The sequence below is a fragment of the Lutra lutra genome, chromosome 16 (genome assembly GCF_902655055.1).
Source record: "Lutra lutra chromosome 16, mLutLut1.2, whole genome shotgun sequence".
Lineage (NCBI taxonomy): Eukaryota > Metazoa > Chordata > Mammalia > Carnivora > Mustelidae > Lutra > Lutra lutra.
In genome coordinates, this window is record NC_062293.1 from 26,459,288 (window position 1) to 26,483,075 (window position 23,788).

Genomic DNA, 23,788 nt, shown 5'->3' on the forward strand with positions numbered 1-23,788 from the left:
TGCACCTAGCAGTGTGGGAAGGCAAGAAGGTATCACAGAGGGCTGGATTGGTCCATTGCAGCCGAGGCCAGGTTTGCAGGTTGGCTGGGGGTGGGTGGGGGGTGGTGGGGCAAACAGACCAGGTTCCACACTCCCCACTGACAAAACCCAAAGGCAGACCAGTTGAGGCCGAACAAGAAGAGAATTTATTTCTGGGAGGCCAACAAAGACTAGACCAACATCTCTCTCAAAGACTGTCTCCAAAGTGCTGAAAATACTTCCAGGTTTCCATATGGAAACAGACAAACGTCGGTGTGTACCTGCAGGTGGGCACTGAAGGTCAAGTCCATCAGTGTCTTGGGGTTGGTCCTGCAGAGTCCTCCCTGCTGCTCGAGGGGGTAGTATCCGTTCCCATCAGGGAATGCTTTGCCTGCAGGGGCTTCTCCCAGAGTTAAGTGATAAACTAGGAAGAATTTAGTCACCTGGAGGGTTTGAGGTCAAAATGGAGGTAGCTGAAGTCTCTCTACCTGGCGGGTACTGGTTATCAGGGCGGTCACTGCCAGCAGTCGGGTGAGGCCCGCGGGGCCCACCGTCAGCTCACGGTCCCGAGCAGGGACAGACAGGAGGCCTGGGACCATCTCAGGGACAAGCATTGCTGGACTGCTGTCCGCGCCGGCGGTAAGGAGGGGATCGCTGCCTCCGCACCGAAGCCGAGCACGGCCCGGGGGTGGGGAGCTGTGTGCGGACGCGCCAGGTCTGATTGCTGGGAGACCATCTAGAACCGTGTCAGGATGTGTCTCGGGCTGGGGCAGCTCACCGCACAGGGAGTATGAGTGTGTGCGTGCGGGCATGCGCGCGTGTGGCAGGAGGGACTGCGGGGAGGGCTGCGGCCCGGACGGGCTGAGTTCCCGCCATGGGGCAGCGCCCCCTCCCGACACTACCCCTCCAGGACACCCTCCCCCCGAACCGGGAGAGGAAGCCACTTACTGCTCCGGAGCCCCCTCGCCTCCTCGCCTGCCCGGGGCGTGGACAAGTGTCCGGGCAGCGTCGACCTCGCGGGTTGGGCGGCGGGGCGTCCGGGGTGTGGCCGTCGCGCGCCCCTCCTCCCCATCGGTTCCCGGCCCAGCCGCTAGCTCCACGTCTCGTCTCCCGCCCCGCCGCGCAGCCTGCTTCCCGGTAAGGCGCTGGGGGCGCTTTTCCTCGCCGCCCCCTGGGCACCCCTCCCCCGCCCCCAGCGGACGCGCTCGCCCCCACCCCTTCGCCCTCCCCTGGGCCCTGCGCCGGGTCCCCTTCCGCGGGGCGGCGGCCGGCGAGCTCGTGTCCCCGAAGAGCGGACAGAGGGGCCGGAGCGCCCGCGGGGTTGGGGGCGGGGGGAGGCGCGGGCCGGGGGAGGGCGGCCGGGGTCCTGTGTCCCCGAGGCCGCGGGCCCTGAGCCGACCTGTCGCCCGCAGGCCATGGCCCACCAGGAGCGCACGTTCATCGCCATCAAGCCGGACGGCGTGCAGCGCGGCCTGGTGGGCGAGATCATAAAGCGCTTCGAGCAGAAGGGGTTCCGCCTCGTGGCCATGAAGTTCCTGCAGGTAACGCGGCCCCCCCACCACCACCAATACCCCGCCCCTCCTCCGGCATCCCACGGCCGCCTCCCGCGCCCCGAGGACCTCCCCTCCTCCCCCTCGCGGCCCCCGCGGCGATCGCGGCCCTGGGGCCAGCGGGCACAGGCGCCCTCGCAAGGTTAAGAGGAGGTGACATGACGGCCCCGGGGAGCAGGGCCCTCGGGGAGCGGAGGAAACTGTCCCCCGGCCCGGCCACGCGGGCCACACGTGCCCACGGTGCGGGCAGACGGAGCTCCCTCCGGTTTAGGGCAGAGCCCGCTATTTCCACACTTTACATGTGGGCCACAGATCTGGACCTTTTGGGAGAGGTATTGAAATCTTAACCAAGCCCATCTGGGATGAGGAGAACATTCTCGGTTAGCGTGTGAAATGTTGCAAAGGGAGCTAGAAATGGGCCAGAAGAGTTGACATGACCTCTCTCAGACGTATCTTCCTCAAAGGCAGCCAACGCTTAACACTCCACATCCAGATTCTCAAACCACGTGCTTCTTAGGATGATAATATCCCCCCTAAGAGCATGGACATTTTGAGGCTGTCTTCATAATCAGACCAGTGTTTCGGCTACAGAAGTATCAGTGTCGGGGTTTGGGTGGGATTTCGATATATACCTTATGAATGTGAGCTAACATATGGTACAGGACTTGGCGAACCTGTCTTGGGGATGGGGGCTTCTGAGGATGGGACAGTCGTACTTCAGCCTTTCCAGCGTACTTCCTAACGGTGACCTCCTGTTGCATGCCAGGCCTCTCAGGAGCTCCTGAAGCAGCACTACATTGACCTGAAGGACCGTCCCTTCTTCCCAGGGCTGGTGAAGTACATGAACTCCGGGCCGGTTGTGGCCATGGCAAGTGCTTGTGGGGGCCTGGACTGGGGGGCCAGGAATAAGGGCTGGAACAGAGTCAGTCGTCTTCCCCAGCCACTCCAAATTCCTTGTTTTACAAATGGAGCCTGCTGGAGTTACTCAGTGAACAGAACAACTAGGAGCTTGGGAAGAAAAAGCAAGGAGAAGCAGAATCAGACCTTAGAACAAGTTCTCTATGGCCCCATGGTAGAAACGGAGCGGTCCCTTTCCTCCTCTGGCATTCATGTCCAGCCGGGAATGAAAAGGAGTAGAAAGTTCAGGAGGGAGGCACTGAAGTCGGGCCCCGATTCTCAGAGGACGGCTCTTCGTTCTTCCTGTTTTCCCTGGACTGCACCTTCTGTGGGAATCCTCACCATGTCCTGTACTAATGTCCCCTGACCCTTCCAGCCCGATCACTGGCCTCTACCCCTTCATCACTGTTTGTTCTCCTGCTGGTGGCTGCCTGAGGTTCTTCCGTCCTGTTCGAGTGGGAAGTCCCCAAGTTGGGTAGCGGGGTTCTCTGTATGGGAGTAGTATACTGGGCATGGAGCCCGGAGCATCACTACAGGCCTCTGCTGTCTAGTGCTGGGGTGAGCTGCTTAATGGGTCATGGATGGGTCTGCCGGAAGTGAGCCCTGAGGCGGGGGTGAAGGTTTGTACCGAGGGGTCCCAAGTGACAGATCTGATGCCTTTCCTCTTTCCGACTGTTCCAGGTCTGGGAGGGACTGAATGTGGTGAAGACGGGGCGGATGATGCTTGGGGAGACCAACCCAGCGGATTCTAAGCCAGGCACCATTCGTGGGGACTTCTGCATTCAAGTTGGCAGGTAAGCCCTAGGGCCGCGGATGAATTTTTCTCAAAGGCACTTCAGTGGGGGTATGAAGCATGGTTGGCGTATCCCAGATTTAGGAACATTGGAACTTCTAAAATTAGGTGGTGGCGATCACTGGATGGAAGTTTCTTCCATAGTTACTTCCCTAGGCTACCTAAAATTTTACCTAAGGCCTCGAACAAGGGATCTGCATGCGGTAGGTCCCGTGGGACACAGCAGAAGGCGAGGAGTGTGGGGAGAGCCTCGGCCCTGCTCCTAGTGGTGCAGTGGCCGTGGGTGGGCCACTTAACTTTTTGGTTTCCTCACTGTATAAAATATGTACAAACATGGGGCGCCTGGGTGGCTCAGTGGGTTAAGCCTCTGCCTTCAGTTCAGGTTGTGATCTTAGGGTCTTGGGATCGAGCCCCGCTTCGGGCTCTCTGCTCAGCGGGGAGCCTTCTTCCCCCTCTCTCTCTGCCTGCTGGTCTGCCTACTTGTGATCTCTGTCAAATAAATAAATAAAATCTTTAAAAAAAAATTTGTACAAACACTTGGTACAGAGTTTTAAGATCCAAATGGAATAAAGGGATTTCAGGGAGCGTGAATGTTTGGGCTGGGCTTTGCAAATGAGTGTTGCAAGAAAACGCAGCAGAGATGGCCCTTGATCCTGCCTAGTTTGGTTATTGGTCTGGTTATCCCTGTGTTTCAAAATTCAAGTAATGTTTTGTGGCAGAGCAGTCTTGGGGGTACAAGCCCTGTTTTGGAAATTTGGGAGTATAAGAAAGTTGAGCCAGGGGATACTTTTGATCGAATACATATATAATTTTATCTATTTCCTTATTTTAAGAGAGAGCATGTGTGCAGGGGTTTGGGGAGTGGGTGGGGGAGGGGCAGAGGGAGAGAGAATCCCAAGCTGACTCTGTGCTGACTGCCCAACTCCCCTCACGGGGCTCGATCTCACGACCCTGAGATCACGACCCAAGCCGAAATCAAGAGTCAGATGCTCAACTGACTGAGCCACCCAACCCTCCCCAACCTAATATTATAGTTGCTTTTAAGAGGAAATACTTTGAGGGTAATTCAAGTGGCAATTTGGCACTTTAAAATGTGGTAACCTGGGGTGCCTGGGTGGCTCAGTCAATGAAACAGCTTGACTCTTGACCTCAGCTCAGGTCTTGACCCCAGGGCTGTGATTTCAAGCCCATGTTGGGCTCCATACTGGGTGTGGAGCCTACTTTAAAAAAAAAAATGTGGTAACTAGTAATTGTTGTTTTTCTTAGGAACATCATTCATGGCAGTGATTCAGTGAAAAGTGCGGAGAAAGAAATCAGCCTCTGGTTCAAGCCTGAGGAGTTGGTGGACTACAAATCTTGTGCTTTTGACTGGATCTATGAATAAAAGGTGGACAAAGCCTCAGTCCCCTTTGGCCCCACTTGACATGTCCCTGGACACAGCTCTTCATTCCAGTGACTTGGAAGTAATAGAATCAAACTTTCTTTTCTAAAACCTACTTACCAATAAAGCCTTTGGAAACTGGTGCAACTTCCTGTGCTTACTTGATATTACCCTAGAAGAAATAACTTGGTTCCTTGGCTTTCATAGCATTATCCAGAATGAAAATGCTTGCTGCTTGCTGTGGAAGAATGATCTGACCCTTCTCAGCAAAGTGCCAGACTCTGGGAGGTAGAGTAGAGAGGCTGAAGAGGACAAGCGTGGCACTGACCGTGTGTCCAAACTAAAAAAGAAATAATGAAAATATCCTGACCACCTTAGAGGATGTAGAAATGCGTATTCTTGTACAGTGAATTTGTTGAAACCCGGGTGAAACATAGAGTAGTCAAGTTGTCCAGATTTACATCTTTGTTGACTGATCACTGGGCAAGTTATGAGGAAGTGGAAGTCTAATGACATCTGTAACATGAGAATCACACTGCTGCGCTGCAGGTTTAAGAGAAAGAATAAATGTAGTGCCTGGCCCCAGGTAAGGTGTGCCTGGCAGCCCTACCCTACTTCTTACTCTTCCCTGGGGTGAGATACTTAAACCTGTTTTCTGGACTACATGCAGTGAGTGGCTACAAGATTCTTACTGCCTGCTTTTAAGGTTAGTTTCCCTGGGATGGCACAGTTGTATGGTAACACCAAATAGTACCCCTTACTATAAATGATTACTATCAGGTTTATCAGACTGGAGTCTGGTTTAAAAATTTGAGTTTTATAGGCCGCCTGGCTCAATTGGTTTTAAGTATCTGACTCTTGATTTCAGCTTAGGGCATGGTCTCAGGGTTGTGAGATCGAGCCCTGGTTGGGCTCTGGACTGGGGATGGAGCCTGCTTGAGATTCTCTCTCCCTCTGCCTCTGCCCTTTTATTTTTTTAAAAAGATTTTATTTATTTATTTGACAGAGATCACAAGTAGGCAGAGAGGCAGGCAGAGAGAGAGGAAAGCAGGCTCCCCACTGAGCAGAGAGCCCGATTCGGGGCTCCATCCCAGGACCCTGAGATCATGACCTGAGCCGAAGGCAGCGGCTTAACCCACTGAGCCACCCAGGCGCCCTGGCCTCTGCCCTTTTAAAAAAAATGGAGATGACAGAAATATGTGGGTTTATGAATAGCTGTTTTCCGCTAGGCATCTGGAGAAAGCTTCATATGCTAGTGGCACATAAAAGACTCAAAAGACACAATATTACTTTTTTTTATGCATATGGGTTAGACAAGACAATGACAAAAATACATTGACAGTTTGGTGTAAAAACTGTCAGGATTCTAGCTTTAAGTCAACAGGTCACAAGTTTTAACATTTTCTAAATTATTTATCAACTTCACATTTAATATACTTGTACATGCTACATGCTCTTACCACAGTAAGTAGTTTGATTATTATAATTACGGATGGAGCAGCCTCATGGATCTGCATTTTAAAAATTATCTTAGAGAAAGAGAGGATGAGTGGGGGAGGAGGGGCAGAGGGAGACGGAGACTCTCAAGCTGACTTCCTGCTAAGCTGCTCTTGGGCTTGATCCCAGGACCCCCAAGATCATGACCCGAGCCACAACCAAGAGTTGGACACTCAACTGACTAAGCCACCCAGGCGCCCCATTGGATCTGCCTTTTTTTTTTTTTTTTTTAAGATTTTATTTACTTGACACACAGCACAAGTAGGGGGAGCAACAGGCAGAGGCCGAGGGAGAAGGCGGCTTCCTGCAGAGCAGGGAGCCGGATGTGAGGCTCGATCCCGGGACCCTGGGATCATGACCTGTGAGTCCAAGGCAAACGCTTAACTGACTGAACCACCCAGGTACCTCTGCATTTTTTAAAAAAGACTGTATTTGGGGCGGGGGGGAGGACAGGGAGGAGGGGCAGAGGGAAAGAGAGAAGCAGACTCCCTGCTAAGCATATGCAGGGTCCGATCGCAGGACCTGAGTTGAAGGCAGACACTTAACTGACTGAGCCACCCAGGTGTCCCTGGATCTGTATTAATTATTTAATATTTTACCTATTTGTGAGAGAGAGCACAAAAGCAGGCAGAGCAGCAGGCAGAGGAAGCAGCAAGACTGCCCGCTGAGCAGGGAGCCTGATGTGGGATTCGATCCCAGCACTCCGGGATCATGACCTGAGCCGAAAGCAGATGCTTAACCAACTGAGCCACTCAGACATCCCCCGATCTGCCTTTTAATGTGATACTTGGATGGAAAGCAGTTATGGGCTTACTCTGTGTCAAGGCTGTTCTAAGGCTACACATATGAATTTATTTACAATCCTTACAATTCCTAGGAGATTGGGCCTAGTAGCCCCATTTTACAGCTGAGGAAATGGGAGTCAAGTTACAGAATTAACAAGGATTGTTTCAGTGAAAGCGGCTGGCTTCGGACCCCACGCTCTTGGTCACTGTCCTTCACTACCTTCACCTTTAGTGAAAATTTTGAGTTTGGAGGGTAACTGAAATCAAACTTGGGAGTGGGCAAAGCTGAGAGGAATGGTATGAACTTTGGAACAATTATTGAGTGAGAAAGGGTGGACTGTGATGAGATTAAAGTTACTGCCTCTGGAGTAAGTTTGGATTTTGGACCTCATCCTATCACCCAGCTAGGTGTGTGAGAGCAGACACCTCCTTCAGAACCTTTTATGCATTCCATGAGACTTTTTTGGGAACGCATATTAAACGCACTGGCCTCAGTAACAGTCTGCAAGAAGAAATCCTTTACTGTTGTCCCCAGATCTCACAAGGCTGGATAACACTGCAAGGGTAAAGTTAATTTCAGGGAAACACTTGGTACTCTCAGAGCGTATGTTGGGCATAAAGCATACCAGGAACCTAGTTTTCCCAACGGGCATGTAATGGTTTCAAGAATAGTACGTGTATCTCAAAGCTCATGGGACTGTAAATGAGAGCCAAGCTGGGAATTCCAACGTACTAGGCAATCGTGGAAGCCATTTAAGGGAGAAAGCAGGGCAGAAATTAGGATCTACTTTTTTCTTGCAGTGTGTTAAGTTTTTCTGAAGTGTGATGATGGAATTAACCCCGGAAGCCCCAATCCGTTATCTTAACATCCGTAAAATTCTCTACAAACTGCTTTTTTTTTTTTTTTTTTTTTTTTTTAGTAAAAGTTGGATAATTTACTAATGATGTAGTTGTTGGTAAAGCAGGGTGTCTTGCATTTCTTCCTCTTGGAAACAGCCAGAGCCAGCTGGGATCACTTATTTACATCCTATGAATTTTGTCTGCTGTTGAGGTTAATGGAGCTTAAAAAAAAAGGTTCCCCAGCAAGCACACCAACCCTGTGCCCCATGTTCTAGCTACCGTGATGGACTCCCCCCACCCCACCAGCGGTCCGCACCCCCTCTGCCATACCACGGCTTGGCCATGTACCTTTGTGCAATCCTGGCTCAAACACGTCCACACAGCTCCCCGCATACTGTTCCTCCCCTGCCAGCCGGGAGTAAATGCGCCTGCTTTCCCCTCATTGGGTCACAGGTTCTGTGAGGAAGGAAGGCACCTGGCTCGCCTGCAGAAGGCCACTCAGTATCTTTTTTTTTTTTTTTTAAAGATTTTATTTATTTGACAGAGAGATCACAAGTAGACAGAGAGGCAGGCAGAGAGAGAGAGAGAGAGAGAGAGAGAGAGAGAGAGAGAGAGAAGCAGGCTCCCTGCTGAGCAGAGAGCCCGATGCGGGACTCGATCCCAGGACCCTGAGATCATGACCTGAGCTGAAGGCAGCAGCTCAACCCACTGAGCCACCCAGGCGCCCCGCCACTCAGTATCTTGAAGAAAAAAGGAAACCCCTCAAAGACCAAAGTGTATTAAAGAATTGCTCCAATACAATTTAACTTTAACGTTTTATTTTGTGTAAAAAAGGGCAATTTAGTGAATTATTTTCATCTTGTACACAAAGTTATAATTTTAATGCTTTTCACATCCATGCTGAAAATTTGCAGTTTGGTAAAAATGAAAGGAACATAAGTTTCTCTGAAGGAATTTTTCACGCCATTATATACACTTCATGAGAAAGTCTCAAATACTTCCTCAGTGATCACAAGTTACCAAGAAAATAAAAGATTAAATTTGTACAGATATTGATCTATATATCAAATACATACAGAAATGATGTAAAAACCTTATGCAGTTTACTTTGACCTCTGTCCTCAAAAGATTTGCCCAGGGACAGATGCTTTTCTTTTGTATAAATGACTGTGGCTTTATTTAAAATATGAAAATTAAAGGAAGCAACCCAGTTTCATCACAGTATTTTTAAAATCCCTTCCCAATAGTAAAGGATCATTACCAAATATATAGCACCATAATACAAGTATTGATGGGAGAGGGTATTCACATCACGCAAAATTAATATAATAAAAACAAACAAACACTGAAAACCCGTGTTAGTATCCGTAGAATAAGAAGTTGATAACAGCTTTAGCTTTCCTCATACACAGCAAGGAAAAGGTTAAAGAGTTTAAACTACCAAAAATCCCCAAATAATTCTAAGAGGAGAAAAATGAAAATAAACCCAAGGTCAGCAGTATGTTTTGAACCGTAAAAGAGAATGGGGCTATTGGGTCATACGACTGGAATTATGGCTAAGACATCACTCTCCTCTGCACTAACTTGTTTTCTGTTTATCAGCAGCAGGAGTTAGAGCCTGAACAACAAGGAGGGCTTCAGACTGTGTTGAGACCACAGGAAGTCCTTGCCAACCTTTAACTGTTGGTCATGGGATCAAGACAAGAAACATTTCACCAACAGGTGGGACATTCAAAGACACTCAGAGCCTGGTTTTGCTATATGACTGGAAGCTTCTAAGACCTGGCTACAAATGAACATTGCACACAGAACTAATTACCAGGCTCCAAATCAAATCCCTCCTGGTTTTACCCAGTTCCCCACAGGGCCCCTAAGCCCCAGGTATGGCCAAGCACGCCCTGAAGCTCCTGTCACGGAACCAGAGCCTGAGAATGAAGACCGTGGTTAAGCCCTGCTGCGGAAGTCTTCTTCTAGGCTTTATGTTTATGGGAAGATTCTTAAAAGTTAAAGATTTGGGAAGTGTGAGGATGTCACATTTACAGTAGGTCCCTCTCAGTAAGGTTGTTTAAGATAAATATCCAGTAATTTAACAGCTGAATTCACATATATTTGACACATGAGAATCAACTTGGCGTTGATATGATCTGCATTTATACCCCTAAAGAGTCAGTATTAAGAAATGTTGACATGCGATTCCATACATTCTTATACTATAAAGTAACAAATTTTACTTCCAGTAGCAACTACAAAACCTTATGTTATTAACCCCTCTTGCATAGAATGAGGTAAACCTGTGCGTATTACCAATGCTATTATTCCCAAAAGTAGAGCAATATTTTAGAAAATAAATTGCTGGTTTTTAATGTTCTATGCACTTTAAAATTCAAACAAAAATCTTACCTAAAATGGTCTCCTGGGGCTTTCCATTACCATTTTTTTTTAAAGCATTCCATAGGCTGAAGGACTTTAGAGGTTAATCATTTTGATTAATTTCTAATTAGCCCTACCTATATTCCAGAGGAGATGGTCAATGTTACCACTCTGAAGAGGCCAGGCTAAGACCCAGAAGCACTTCTAGAACAGATGCAATTAATTCCTGAGAGTTTAGTTTATGAACCTCACTGGTAAACGCTAGAGCTCTCTCATTCAGTCACAACTCAGAAAGTTAGAAAAACGCAGAGAGCAAACCTTTCACCAATTTACCCTTGTATCCTTTTGTTTTTTAAAGGAAGCCATGTGAATTTTAAAGTAGGGAATGTTTGAAATGGTCCAAATCAGTTATTACTGTTAAAATTAATTTTGAATACAATTAAAAGACGATTCATACCATATATATATACCTATATATATGGAATTTTAAGAAAATTAAATTCTCTAGTTTTTTTTTTTTTTTTTTTTTTTTAAACAAATCCAGGATAGTTAAAAGCAGAGCTGGAATGATTTTGAATTCTAAACTGATTTTTGGCTTTAAACAACTTTTGATTTGATTCTACTGGTTATACAGAAGAACATCTGTTTTGGGGTGTGGTTATATTAAGTATTATCTAACAGATGGAGGGAAATGGCAGAGAACTGATCAGAATCCCTCTTGTGGGGTGTCTTTTAGTAAGGAAAAGAAAACAAACGAAGGACAATATTATACTTTCCCCAACCCCTCAACGTGTACACTGAGATCCTGTTCATCTGGTCAACCATTCCAGTTTAACACTTTAGTGTTAGGATAATTTTAATCATTTTTTAATTAAAAGAGAACATATAAAAGTATTAGAGTTCTTCCAGTTTCATATAGAACTCCAAATACATTTTCACAGAATGAAAAACATTTCTGTACAAACATTTAAAATGGGCTACAACAAAATGCCACCAAGCGGATTTAATTCCCCTTCCATGATCTATGTGGTGATGAACCCTCCACGAGAGGGGGGCTCAGTTGCATATTTCTGCAGCAAAGGAAGCTGGAGATGTGACTGGCCTAACTTCTAAAATCCCCCAAATCTCCCAACAGGTACCAAAAAAGGTTCATTTGTAATGACAGTTCATTTGCATTTACAACTATATCCTTCTTAAATCATTTCCTTCAATCCTGTTACCTAAACTTTAATCTTACCAAAAAGTTAGAATTTCAGTTGTTAACAATGCACATAAATCCAAACTTGGAAAATATTACAAAATTCTTTCAAAAGCTTCAAATACAACACAAAAATTGTCCATCTTTATAAATTGAAAAATTTCCCCCCACGACTAAAATAGTTTCCCCACCCACCTGAAAAATCTGGAACTGAAATTTTCTATGTTTAGCAAAATGTCCCAGTAGAATAGCCCCGCTGTACAGCTCGAGGGATTACAAATCAGTCCTGTGTAAAATTCTTCCCCTCCCGCCCTCAGTTTTGGAGCCCTCTCAGGGCTCTTGTTTGATGTAGAAGTTGGCAGAGCCATTGCTTTCCTGATCAGATGCTCCTTGGAGGAAATTATAATCCTCTCCGTCTATCAACTCCTCCTTCAGCTGCAATGTAGTCACTGCATGAAAGGGATAAATGTATGCGATGTTATTAAGCCTTTCTAGAATATGCAGATTACTTTCAATCTTCAGGTTCCACCAACTTTACATGTCTTCAATAGCTCTAAAAATTAACCCCCCAAAGTAGGAACATTTAATTCATTTTAATTTTCAAAGTATATCAGCAGTTAAGGAAAGTTCCGTAAAGGAACTGTAAGATACTGCACGAAAGACATCTTCAATGAAATGGTCAAGGTCATAGCACTAATTTGGCGAGAACACTTAGAATTTTTCTTACAGTGAAGTATTCACTTTTATGTCAAGATCTATACAACAATGACATATTCCTCACATTATTCTGAACTATAATATTTAAAATGAGTAACAACCCAATAAATAGGACTTCAATGCAGTCTTATTATTTCCAAGGAGTACCTTTATTAAAAAGACTCCCTGTAGAAAAAAAGATATAAATATGATAATATTAAAATAGTACTTATAAATAAATACAAAGACTTCTATCATCTATAAGATGGGTATTATGTATATATATAATTTACATATTTATAAAAACAAATGATAACTGATATTAGATCACCTGTATTAAAACTAAAATCATGGAAAACTTGAGTAATCATTTTAGGCAAAACGAAACTTGTCTGACATTGGCAATGAGAAAATCACTGGTGCAAAACAGTGAACTCTGCCAATGGCATCACCTAACAGCAGTACTGCTGGAGTCCTTATCTGAGGACTTCCTTTTTTCCTTTCCTTTTTTTTCCCCCAAATTTTAAGTAGGTTCCACACCCCACAGGGGGCTTGAACTCTTGACCGTGAGATTAAGAATAGCATGCTTTACCCACTGAGCACAAACCCAACAGTATAGGCAGTCCTCAATGTATAAACAGGTCATATTTCAGGAGGTCTTCTGTGGACAACTGTTTTCCAGTTTCTTTCTTTCCTCCAGTTTCTAATATTTTCAGTGGGGCTTAGATTTCTTTACAGCCATTGAAGTCATACTAGATAGAATCCTCAGGGACAGGAGGGAGGGCAAAGATGATGAGAAAGAGAAATTTCTTCTTTGAGGGGCCCAGCAGTAGCCTTGGGCAAAAACTTCAGGCTGTTTAATTCTGAGATTTTCCTATCTACGTCCCTACTTTTTAAATAAAAATTATCTAACTACCAACCTTTCAGAGATGTGTCCAGGTTTCTTAAAAATGTTACTGTTTAACCAAAATTGAGCTGGTCAAATTCCAAATAATTGAAAGGATGGGCGATCCAGCATGCTAACAGTAACACTGATTGGAATCTAATCCCGTGGTGAGCAGGGCTAGTTTCCTTCTCCAATTTCTTCAGCACACAGATGTGTTCCATCAGAGGTCACAAACTGTGTCCTTCCTGCTCCCTGGCCTGTGTCCCATGGTTCTTTTGAATTTGACTGACTGCTCTGAGACAAGAGATTTCACCTAAGACCTGGGAGACTTGGCACCAGGAGGCCAGCCATCTCCAGGGGCTGCGATCAGTGGGAACTCCCTGGCTGCTGTGCTCTGTAGCTGGGCAGCCCGAGCCTCCCTCTGCCACGGTGCCTGCCTCAGATGTGGTACAGATGTGGATGCGCTGCATGTGGCCCCCGCTCGTGCTGGTGTGCTCATGCTCCCTGAGAGCACCCGTCTGCTGTCCGCAGGCACGAGCTCCAAATAAAAGGTGCGGACTTTTTGTTTCTTCCACTGTGGATCTTTCCATCATGACTGGAAAGACAGGATGAGCACATGCACGGGATGTAAACTGGGAACTGCTTATACAGAAAAAAGTTCAATTTATGAGAAGAATTAGGACTCAGAGTATTTAGATAAATAGTGAGCTAAGTTTTCATGAAGTACTAACTAGACAGTGTCACCATGTGGAACCATATTAAAATGGTTACAATTTTACTTTCCTATTTTTAAAGATTTTACTTATTTTTCCGAGAAAGAGTGAGAGTGCGGCTCATGCACACACAAGCGAGGGGGAGAGGAAGAAGCAGACCCACTGCAGAGCAGGGAGCCCAATGTGGGACTCCATCCCAGGACCCTGGGGATCATGACCTGAGCCGAAGGCAGACACTTGACCAACTGAGCCCCCCAGGTGCCCTAAAATGGTTACACTTTTAGAGTCAAACAGTACAGTCATAGAAAAATATTTTCCGTCCTGATCTTAGTTATAAAAGATTAGTTCCAAAAATACTGGTTTCTGGGGTGCCTGGCCGGCTCAGTCTGCAGAGCATGTGACTCTTGATGTCGGGGTTGTGAGTTCAAGCCCCACAGTGGCTGCAGAGGTTACTTTAAAAAGAAATCTTAAGGTCTTTGACACCTTACTTAATAATTTAAATAATACTCTTTTGAGAGATGTCAATTCATTTCATTTTACTTTGGTACTTGTTTTGGTAATGGTGTTAAGAAACTTCATAGCCCAAAGACAGAAAAGCGAATACACTATGCCTATAATAACAACAAAACAAACACGAATCAGACTGTTGAAAGTCAAAGCAAACAAGACCGTACAGTTCTTTTCTTTGTAAAAAAAAAAAAAAAAAAAAAAAAAATTAATAAAATTAAAAATGCTTTTATGGAGAGTATCAAGTATATACTAGTTATCTTTCAAATCTAACCAACACACATTAATTGTTAAGGACATTTGAATAATGCTATGAAAATAAACACATGGGAAAGAAAAACCCCCAAGTTCATTAAAGGTGCAGTACCCATGATAAAAGGTTGGTTGAAACAGTATCTTGTTATAGGATGGTCAGATGGCTATATGAATGAGAAAAGAACTCCGGTGCTCCAAGACCAAACACGTTCCATTCAAACCGATGTTACTTTGTTTTTTGTTTTTTTGAAATGTAAGAAAGGTAAGCTGAGATTCTAAACAGTTCTGAAACTATTTGCATTTACTATTAACAATGAATTTCTGGATTATGCTTCTACACATGTTAAAATATGGAAACAATGTGCTTAAAATAAAGTAACTTAAGATAAAGGTGAAACCGTTCACTCAGATGTAGAATGCTTTCATGCAAAGTTTCACTGTTTTCATGGAACCTAAAATAAAGCCTGTCTGGTGTCTTCAGGCTAATCATTTCTCTTTTCCAGGCCTTATTCTCAATGAATGATGGATGAAATAAAATAGACCCTGTGGCCAGATGCCAACTTCCATGCAAGTGCATCTCCTGAGCGCCGTTTTTTAAAAGGAAGTCACTTTGTGGGCTCTACTCACTAACATCTCAAGAGATAAGCTAATGGAAATCATATTTTCCTAGCTGGGGAAGTCCAGAAATAATAAATTCTCAGTGGCTAATGAAACTGCAGCTTTCAGGTAGTTAAGACAGGAATGCAGTCCCCAAACACTTTCAGCAGAGAAAGATCACACCATGTCCCAAGAGATGTGCCCCCAGCTGAGGCTGCACTACAGACACCGGTGGAAGAAGGGCATCAAGGAGACCCCCTGGTTTCCATCCCACGCGTCTACTCTGAGTTCTTGGGTTTTGCCAATCCTAGAAGTTCTATTTTACATGAATCAGTAACCTCTCACAGAACCTGACACACACCTAAGTTAGTCCAATGCTTAAAGAAAACACCTAACACCCAATAAAAATTCAAACATATTCAGAGCTCACAATATCCACAGATAATGACTTAGGTTAAAGAAGAGTATGTCATAAATAACAAGTACAATAACAAAATCAGAGAGACAAGAGAAACTGAAATGTTCTTTAGACTTTGAACGTTTTTCCACTGAGGAGCAGATAAACTTAAGTTTGCAGTCCTAGTCTATTTTTTTTTAATACAAAAAAGGCATAGTAATTTCCTCTAGATATAGGGATATCAGAGTGATCTTCAGAGAGACAGACTAGGAAGGGTGAAGATGACCTAATACATTGGTAGGGAGGCAAAAGCTAAAGAATACGAGGCAAACCACCCCGCCCCCAACCTCCTCCCACAAAATAAACCAAAACCAAAAGAAAAAAACCAAAATCCACACCCATGAAAAAAAGCCAAAAGCACCCCACAAAAGCCAAAACCCCAAGAAACTTCAGACATAAAGACATTATCAAACAGAGGAAGAAGAAGAAAACAGAGCTAGGTATCAAGTCCCATCAGGGTTTCCAACACACAAAAGGCATTGTGAAGACCGCCGACTGAATAAAACCACCAAGTTTAAAAGCAACAGCTAGGATACAGCAGAACACATGCCAAGGCCTGTAGGACTCAGGCTGCGAAGCCGTCTCTCCCGACTGACTCCTGAAGTTCATCACATGCAAGGGAAGCTTCTTGGGTACTCTATGATAACACGTTTGCTCTCAGCAACTACGAAGGGCTAAACCTTTTGCAGTTTTCCTTACAATGTACTAGCTTGGCCAGATCAATTAAACTCAAATTAAATGTCACTTACTAAATCGGTGATAAATCTTAGATAAATCTAAGATAAATCTAAACCCAGAAACATGAAGTTATGAAATTTTACTCAAATTCAACACCAAAATTATACAAGTATTTAGGTCCAAGTTCATGTTATTCAACTACAGTGGTGGTCACAGGGTTACCACCAGACCCCAAATTCCACAGGAACACAGAACACATCCTTCCTAGTGAGTGAAAGACGAAAAGCCTCATCTTTGGGTCTGATTAATCAGGCTGATCCCTCATGGTGTCCTTCTCCCCCAGGTCACACTACATGGAATTCTGCAATGGAAAATGTTCAACTATTTGAATGAAACCACGGAACAGTACAAGTTGTCTCACAATTCCAGCAACTGAAACGATGAGCTTTACCTTAATGTGAGGCTCAAGAAGTGGTTTAAAAGAAAATAAAAATCCCTCCCTGATGATTCAACTTCAGTGAAGTGACTCCCAAGGACTAGTGAAGATGAAGATTTTAGTTGGAAAAAAAAAAATTTAATGAGTCAGCATCTGTCATGCCGGACCATGCTTTGTCTCCCACCGCCCTGCCCAGACTTTCAACCCCTGTAGTACCTGAGGTGCGGAGGGGACTATTACCTGTTTTGAGGCTGGGACTGAACTCTCGGCTAGTGCTGGGAGGTGGGAAGGCCTCTGGGGCTGTCTGTGCTGGAAGGGTTCGATATGGAGGAGGAGTCAACTCTTCGTCACCAGAGAAGCTCCTCCGCACCCCACCTGTCATGGGCAGGCTCGACAAACTGACAGGCTTCTTCCCAACTGGCATCTTCCTCTCTAAATATCAAGTCAAACTAAAGTAAGCTTTTACTTACATGTGTGGTAAGAAAAGTGCATTACAACTAGGAAAGGCTGTGTTGCATAGGATACTCTGGAAAGAGAACCGACTATGCAAGGTCTGTATTTCGGGAAACAAGGACTGTGAGGGTGTGTACATGTGGGGGTGTATGTTCAGGGTGAATGATGGGGGAGATTACTTCTGGTCTCTGAGAGCCTGGGAATCCTGGTTCCTGACTCTTACATCAACTTAAAATACAATGAAGTGGGGCACCTGGCTGGTACAGTCCGTGGAGCACACTACGACTCTTGACCTCGGGGCTGCGAGTTCGGGCCCCACGTGGGGGCCGAACTCGCAGTTTAAGTTTTTTTACTTAAAAACAAAATCTTAAAAAAATAAAATGAAATAAAATACAACAAAGCAAAATGAACCCCCTAGAACATTCAGTGTGGAGAATAAAAGGCTAACTTCCTTCAAGAAAATTTTACCTTGAAGGAGGCTGAAAATCCAATGGAAGAGAGAGAAAGTTTTAAAACCCTACTTGTAGGGTAGCATTTCACTGCCATATAAAGTGAAAGGACTGGCTTTTAGGGAGAATTAAATGGCTGAAAAAAATGTATTATCTAGGTGGCAGGATTTACTGATATGAAATGTGTTCTCCTACCTTTCGGATTACAATCCAGTCTTTTAGAAAACACAATTCTTACTCTGAAAAGCATTTCTAAAATTTAAAGCTTGTTGCCTGCAAGTAGTTAAGCAATCTAATTTCTTTCGAAACACCTTTTGGTCATAGTTTCATAAGCAAATATAAGCCTTTGATTTCATAAGCAAATATAAGCCTTTGAAGATTTATACAATGCTTTCACCAGCAAAAAATACTCTAAACTTTGCAAATACTGAGCCAACATATTGCGTTAGGCTGAAAGCTGAAGGATACTTACATACCTCTGGGACTATAAATTATATCTGTTTTCTTCCAGAGTATATGAACGATCAAAGCAAGAGCAACCAGAAATTATGCTTCACGAAATCAGGACTAAAAGATAAATCTAAGTCAGACAGTATTCTTCTGTAAAATGGTCTGGAGACTAAGCTAGTAGTGAGTACACATTCAACTCTCAACTGCCGAACCAAAATCACATGCAGCACATCATTTAGACTTTTCCTAATGTATGACACACTCAGAGGTAAAAATCCAAGGAGGATCTCCAGCTCTCTACTGCTTCAAACAGTCCCCTAAAGATGGTTCAGAAATTAGTGTGCTGGGTTCCCGGCTCTAGAATTACTAAACCTTGAAAAAAAATAAGGCTTTTCACATTGGACAGACCACACGCACGCAACTGTCTATTTGATTCTCTTGGCAGAACACTGTCGTTATTCAAAAGCACTGGTCATGAACACAGATCACTGCAAAATAAGCTGGAACAATGAAGCCAATCAACTATTTCTGCTAAAACAAAACAAAACAAAACGCAAAACAACCAAACAAAAAGCAACACTACCAAAGAACACACCAATGGATGATTTTGAGTACAAAAAGACTGAGGAGCCCGAAGATGAAACCAAAGAGCCCGAATACAATAATCTGTAAGCAAACTTAAAAAGAAGAGTCTGTGGCTGATCTGCTAATGATACTGCATGCAATGGATAAATTACATTTATGAACCCCAAATTCTTTCTTATTTGGGCAAGTTTTGCAGGAAAAATGTCTAATGAACTATCTGGTGAGCTATACAAAAACAATAAAGGGAAGAGGGAGTTACAAGGAAGACTGCTGCTTCTTCACTCATATGGCACTGTAATTCCTTATCCTCAATTCCAAAATTCAGTTTTCCTATAAAACTTCGGCAACAAAACCAGACCTCACTTGGTGATACTCTTTTTAATCTTTATTTGGCCCATTTAATGTAAACATTTACATATATTTTGCTTCAGAAAATGTGCCAGAGTCTGGAAGGGGTGTTATGTAATATATGCTACGCTGTACTTTCCTAAAATGTGAAGAATTCTGAATTCCAAAACACATCTGGTCCCAAGGGTTTCTAATAAGGGACTGTGGGCTTACTGTCCTTTTCCTTCCTATGCCCAAAGGACGATTTAAAGGCATGAGATGATGCCATAATATTAAGAGCTATTACAAAACATTACAGTTAAAGAACACGGTATATTTACACATAAATTCATTTCCCCAGCTAATCAAGAAATGTGGTACCATTAAATGTCCCTATAAACTGGCATACTGATACTATCATTTCTTTAGTTTCATACTTCTTCCCATGTCCCTGGCCCAATTAATTCAAAATCGTTAAACCCCTTAAGGTGGAAACAAACCCACAGAAGTCACACTGAGGGAGGCATGTGAATGTGAGGGAGGCATGTGTACCCAATGCTCAGATATTTCTAAAAAATAGGTCATGTAATAATAAATGTTCTTAATTCAACATCTTGGAAAGAAAATTCTGAATCTCGGTCTTGCCCAAAAGAAAGTGAAAAGGTGCTAACACAGCCTATGCTATCCAACCTCACAGAAAGCTTAGTGACCATGCGTGCTATGGTTAGTCCACTGACAAAGCCTCCATGTGAATTCTTCCTTCGTGTTTCCGGAGGCATGGGGATTGCTTCGATCTGCCTGCCTGGCAATGTTCTCTAGAGTTCTTTCAGGTGAGTATCGAACCTGACAAGCAGCTAGTGGGAAAAGCAACTGGACAAACGGGAGGCCTGTATCTCTGATATAACAGAAAGAGTGAGAGAAAGGCCTGGAGGTTATCAGTGTTGAGGTGGACGTAATTTCATGCTGGAAGGACACGAGAGCACCACGGTAGTGGCTGGTAGAAGTTTTTTGTCCCCCAGTGCGGGGAAAAAAATAGCAACTATAAAACTGTAATCAGAAGGTAAGGGTATGTTTGATTCTTCATGCTGCTTTAGTCTCTTGGTGGTTAATGAGACAGATTAAAACTTATCTGAACATATGGCAAGTCAGCTGGAAAAATATGTTTTAGTTTTAACCCTTAAATGTACTCTTTACTTTTGAAAGTATCTTTATATAAAAATAATCTTATCTCAGAATGAAATAGTCCATGAGGAGTGTCATGAAGAGAAAAACCTGTGGCTTCCTATGTGGGGGGAAAAAAGATGTTAAAAGAGTAAAAATTAAGGGCAATATATCAATATAGTCTACATTATTTTGACTATTAATGCCAATAACCATTCATCGTAAGGTAAAAAATAATACAGAAAGCATATTTAGAAAAAATTTTTTAGGCCTTTGTTAGCCACCAACTTGAATTTCTTATAAAATCTTATTCTAGAAGGAGAGTTTTGATTTATTTGTAAGGATGGGCCTCTTAGGCTCTAAGTCACTGTAAATATCAAGTGCTTCCCTTTTTTTAAGTTTTACAAAAAAGATTAAAAAATTAATTTTCAGTAGGTTTACATATGATTTCGAGAACTATTTGTGCTCTCTTCTTCACCATACATGTTTTAAAATATTACGGTGATCATTTTTCCTGCCCACTAATAGAAGTGTTTCTCATTACTGAGGTTTGCCTTTTATGGCATACTGCACCTTTAAGCAAAATACATAATGCACAGTCACCGGCTCTCATAAGGGATGTTAGTTTCTGTGCGAGAATGCTGTGACCCCAACTGGTTAACAGCTTAGGAAATGTATATAAACACCATGTGGTGACCCACTTTTCTTATGTCCTTTGTATTGCTGGGACTTAGCCTTTTTCTTCTGTTTTGAAGAACCTGATTGGCTTTCTCTTGACGCTGAAAAATAAAAGGGAAAATTGGTACCAGATAAGCACTCCGAGCACACGTCTCTAGATACAACTTAGACGAATTATCTTTACCAAAACCATTATGCTTATAAAAGTACATGATGCTTTGAAAATAAGGGCACCATGTTCCTGTAAAACCCATGATACCAGACAGATTCCATTATTTATTCAGTAAGCACTTATTCTGTAAAATACATTTTAGCCTATCATTTCAAACTCGTTAACACAAGTCTAGCTGCATTTGGAGGGTGCTCTTACTATGGTGTTTCTGTCTAGTGCTCGCTTCGGCAGCACATATACTATGGTGTTTCTGTCTAGAGTCATTATGTAACTGGCTACCGGGTTCACACTGCTGTGGTACCCATGGTCTGAGTCTGTGATAGCGTTGTTCAGTCTTAAGATCTTACCTGGCAACCAATCAGACAAAGGTATATTCTTGTTCTGTGAGCTCACAAGATGACTTATGTGAAACAGTCCTCTGGAGAATTGCTGATTTTTACAAAAGGATACCTTTTCTGTATACCAACTTACACTGTGAAGCCGGAGGCTGTAGCTGATATCCAGTTAACTGACACCACCCTACAGGATAGAGGTCAGGGGACTCACAGTCTACCCACTGATCGTACTCTTCTTCCCATCCGTCGAAGTGTATCCTCAAGAGACGATGAATAATTCGAGTTACTGTGGCTACACATATTAACCGTGGCTCCATGAGATCTACTGCCTCTAATTTCATTCCTACACGAAATCCGTGATTTGGAACATCCTGACATAGAAGAAGCAAAACATTACCACTGGTGAAAAGAAGGCAGCACGAGTCCACTATCACCAAGAAAGAGGGGGAAAAAAAAAGGCAACGTAACCAAATAGCCCAATTTAAATAAACTAAAAAACCCTAAAAAATTCTTTAATTATTAAAACATATGAAGGTGAATAATCCATTATATGTTAATAAAAAAATTAAAAATTAAAAAAAAAACACATGAAGGTGAAGTTACATAAGAAACTAGTTGGAAAATGTATTCATTTCTATTTTACTCAGATTAAAAATGAAGCCAACTTTGAAAACGAGCTTCATAACCTAGGTAAAGAAAATATATTGTTTTATTACTGTATATTTGTTTATGTAAATCTCCATTAATAAATTCTAATGCAAAGCAAAGACACTTTGATCAACAATGATTTGCATTTGCGAGGCATCAAAAAAACTCCACATAATTATTATGCCATTATTTCAACTTACCTTATTAAATAGTTTTACTGGTGCTGCAATGGAGCCAGTTTCCCTGAGGTAGTCAAACCATTTAAAAGGAAGTTTTGTGTAACCTGAAAAACACACCTCATTTAACTAGCAGTTCATTTAAAATTAGTGAAAGATTAAAACGTAGATAAAAACTTAGTATACACTGAGAGCTCAGGTTTTAGATTATATAATAAACTTTTAACTCTTGCTCTAATATATTCAAATGCAACCATTCCTCCATGTTTCTTTCGTTTCTAGACAGACATAGGTGCACCTTCTCACCTAATTCAAAAGGTCTCTCTCCTGTCTACCACAAGAGTTCCAGAATTTTGCATTTAAAATCCTAGACTTAGGACAATCTAGCATTTCATACTTCACAGTGATACTTTTCTGTCTTTCCAAGAAAGAAAACTGGTTGGGGAAATACTATTTTTACAGACCTCTGTTTTAGTTCCCCCCCTTCCTTTCTTAAGAGAAAAACCCAAGGCTCTGATACTGAAATTAGGAAAGACACTGGTTAAGCCTTGAGGGATATTTAAGGGTATGCCTTTTTTTTTTTTTTTAAGAGTCACATGATACTCTAAAGATGGAAACTTGCTTTCCCTCAAAGGCTTTAGCCTGTATCTATTTTTAACAAAAGTTTATGTGTGCAATTACCTACCTCACCATCTCAATAGGGCTTGGAGAATACCAGTTCGTATTATAAAATGTATAGATGTTCAGGAAAAATTCTATACTAATATAATTTATTAAAGCTAGCTAGAATACAGTGCTTTATATTTTCAGAGCACCCCACACCTCTTGTGTATATGCACGTTTATCTACACATATGCACGTATCATAGGTTCACACAGCACCAAATTCAGGGCTGGGTTAAATGATGTAAATAGATACCATGTAAAAAGAAGGCAAGGATGAAGACCCAGTGTACATATTAGGATGAAGTACCTCTAGGTGGAGTAAGTTCAATCATGTTAATTTCACAGAAACCAACAGGGAAAATAGAAGGGGAGGTTGCATGATAACAGAACCAGTCAGATCCATCTGCTGCTTCTGAGCCATCGATCCCAATCATCAGGAATCCATCAGCCAGCACCTTTTAAATTAAGAGAATTCCAGGTATGTGAAATTAGATACCACTATTATAAAAGCAACCATTTAAACTGACATTCTAAAAGAAAGGAAAATCTATTACATAATGGTCCCTTCAAAGTGAAAAGTGCTTCTGCACTGAATTATGTCACTAACTGAAATGATAATGAAAAACCTCTGTAGATTGCAGCGTGTACCAGAACAAAAGCAGGGTTACACACAAGTGGCTTCAGAGGTCTAGGACAAATCGTGCCTTTGCCAGTGGCTAAAGTGCTGGCTGCCGTGGCCCCATGAAACAAGGCTGAGTGCTCCTCTCCAATTTAACTGTCCTGTCTCGGCGAGCTTTGAAGTCCCATTCATCATGACTTTACTTCTTTCTTCTGATTTAGCACACAGAGGAGTTTTTCCAAACCTTTTCCAGCTTCGTCAAGCCTCTGCTTTAACTCTCTTATGCTACACACACCCATGCTCCTTTCTAACAGAAACTAAGGTCACCCTGTGCAAGGGTTCCCATATTCCTTTCTTTTCCCCCCTGTTTTAAGATGTGGTACCCTACACCCCAAGACAAACTTTTCCATCTTGTCCTATTACCGCTGGTACTTTTCTCCAAAAACACTATTTCTTATCTTCTAACGTCTCCCAATTTCCATTACACTTAAGCTATTAAAGATACTTTGTTTTGAA

General features: G+C 43.1%; 2 protein-coding genes across 18 annotated transcripts in view; one reads left to right on the forward strand and one right to left on the reverse strand.

Moving 5' to 3' along the window:
- The first annotated feature begins 1,017 nt into the window (after positions 1 to 1,017).
- On the forward strand, positions 1,018 to 4,781 carry NME2 (NME/NM23 nucleoside diphosphate kinase 2). Its single transcript, XM_047707792.1, has 5 exons — positions 1,018 to 1,155; positions 1,431 to 1,559; positions 2,335 to 2,436; positions 3,147 to 3,259; positions 4,525 to 4,781. The coding sequence occupies exons 2-5, from the start codon at positions 1,434 to 1,436 to the stop codon at positions 4,640 to 4,642; spliced, it is 459 nt and encodes a 152-aa protein (XP_047563748.1). The 5' UTR covers positions 1,018 to 1,155; positions 1,431 to 1,433; the 3' UTR covers positions 4,643 to 4,781.
- Positions 4,782 to 8,562: 3,781 nt separating this feature from the next.
- The window catches only part of MBTD1 (mbt domain containing 1), a 70,611-nt gene continuing 55,385 nt past the window's right edge, over positions 8,563 to 23,788 (reverse strand). For 12 of the 17 annotated variants that reach the window (XM_047705912.1, XM_047705917.1, XM_047705916.1 and 9 more), the window contains 7 exons: positions 22,961 to 23,108; positions 22,013 to 22,095; positions 21,301 to 21,535; positions 20,681 to 20,758; positions 16,795 to 16,986; positions 16,570 to 16,654; positions 8,563 to 11,778 (listed from right to left, as the gene is read on the reverse strand). In XM_047705912.1, coding sequence (XP_047561868.1) covers positions 11,730 to 11,778; positions 16,570 to 16,654; positions 16,795 to 16,986; positions 20,681 to 20,758; positions 21,301 to 21,535; positions 22,013 to 22,095; positions 22,961 to 23,108 — 870 coding nt within the window. In that variant the 3' untranslated portion in view covers positions 8,563 to 11,729. The remainder of the gene's footprint in view (positions 11,779 to 16,569; positions 16,655 to 16,794; positions 16,987 to 20,680; positions 20,759 to 21,300; positions 21,536 to 22,012; positions 22,096 to 22,960; positions 23,109 to 23,788) is intronic. The other 5 variants (XM_047705920.1, XM_047705919.1, XM_047705918.1 and 2 more) reach the window with 4 other exon arrangements.

Bases quoted from the DNA above. Each gene is read 5' to 3' on its own strand.
- NME2 (XM_047707792.1), top strand. From the start codon at position 1,434: ATGGCCCACCAGGAGCGCACGTTCATCGCCATCAAGCCGGACGGCGTG. The intron at 2,437-3,146 runs GCAAGTGCTTGT...CGACTGTTCCAG, and splicing joins CCGGGCCGGTTGTGGCCATG to GTCTGGGAGGGACTGAATGT. The intron at 3,260-4,524 runs GTAAGCCCTAGG...TGTTTTTCTTAG, and splicing joins TTCTGCATTCAAGTTGGCAG to GAACATCATTCATGGCAGTG.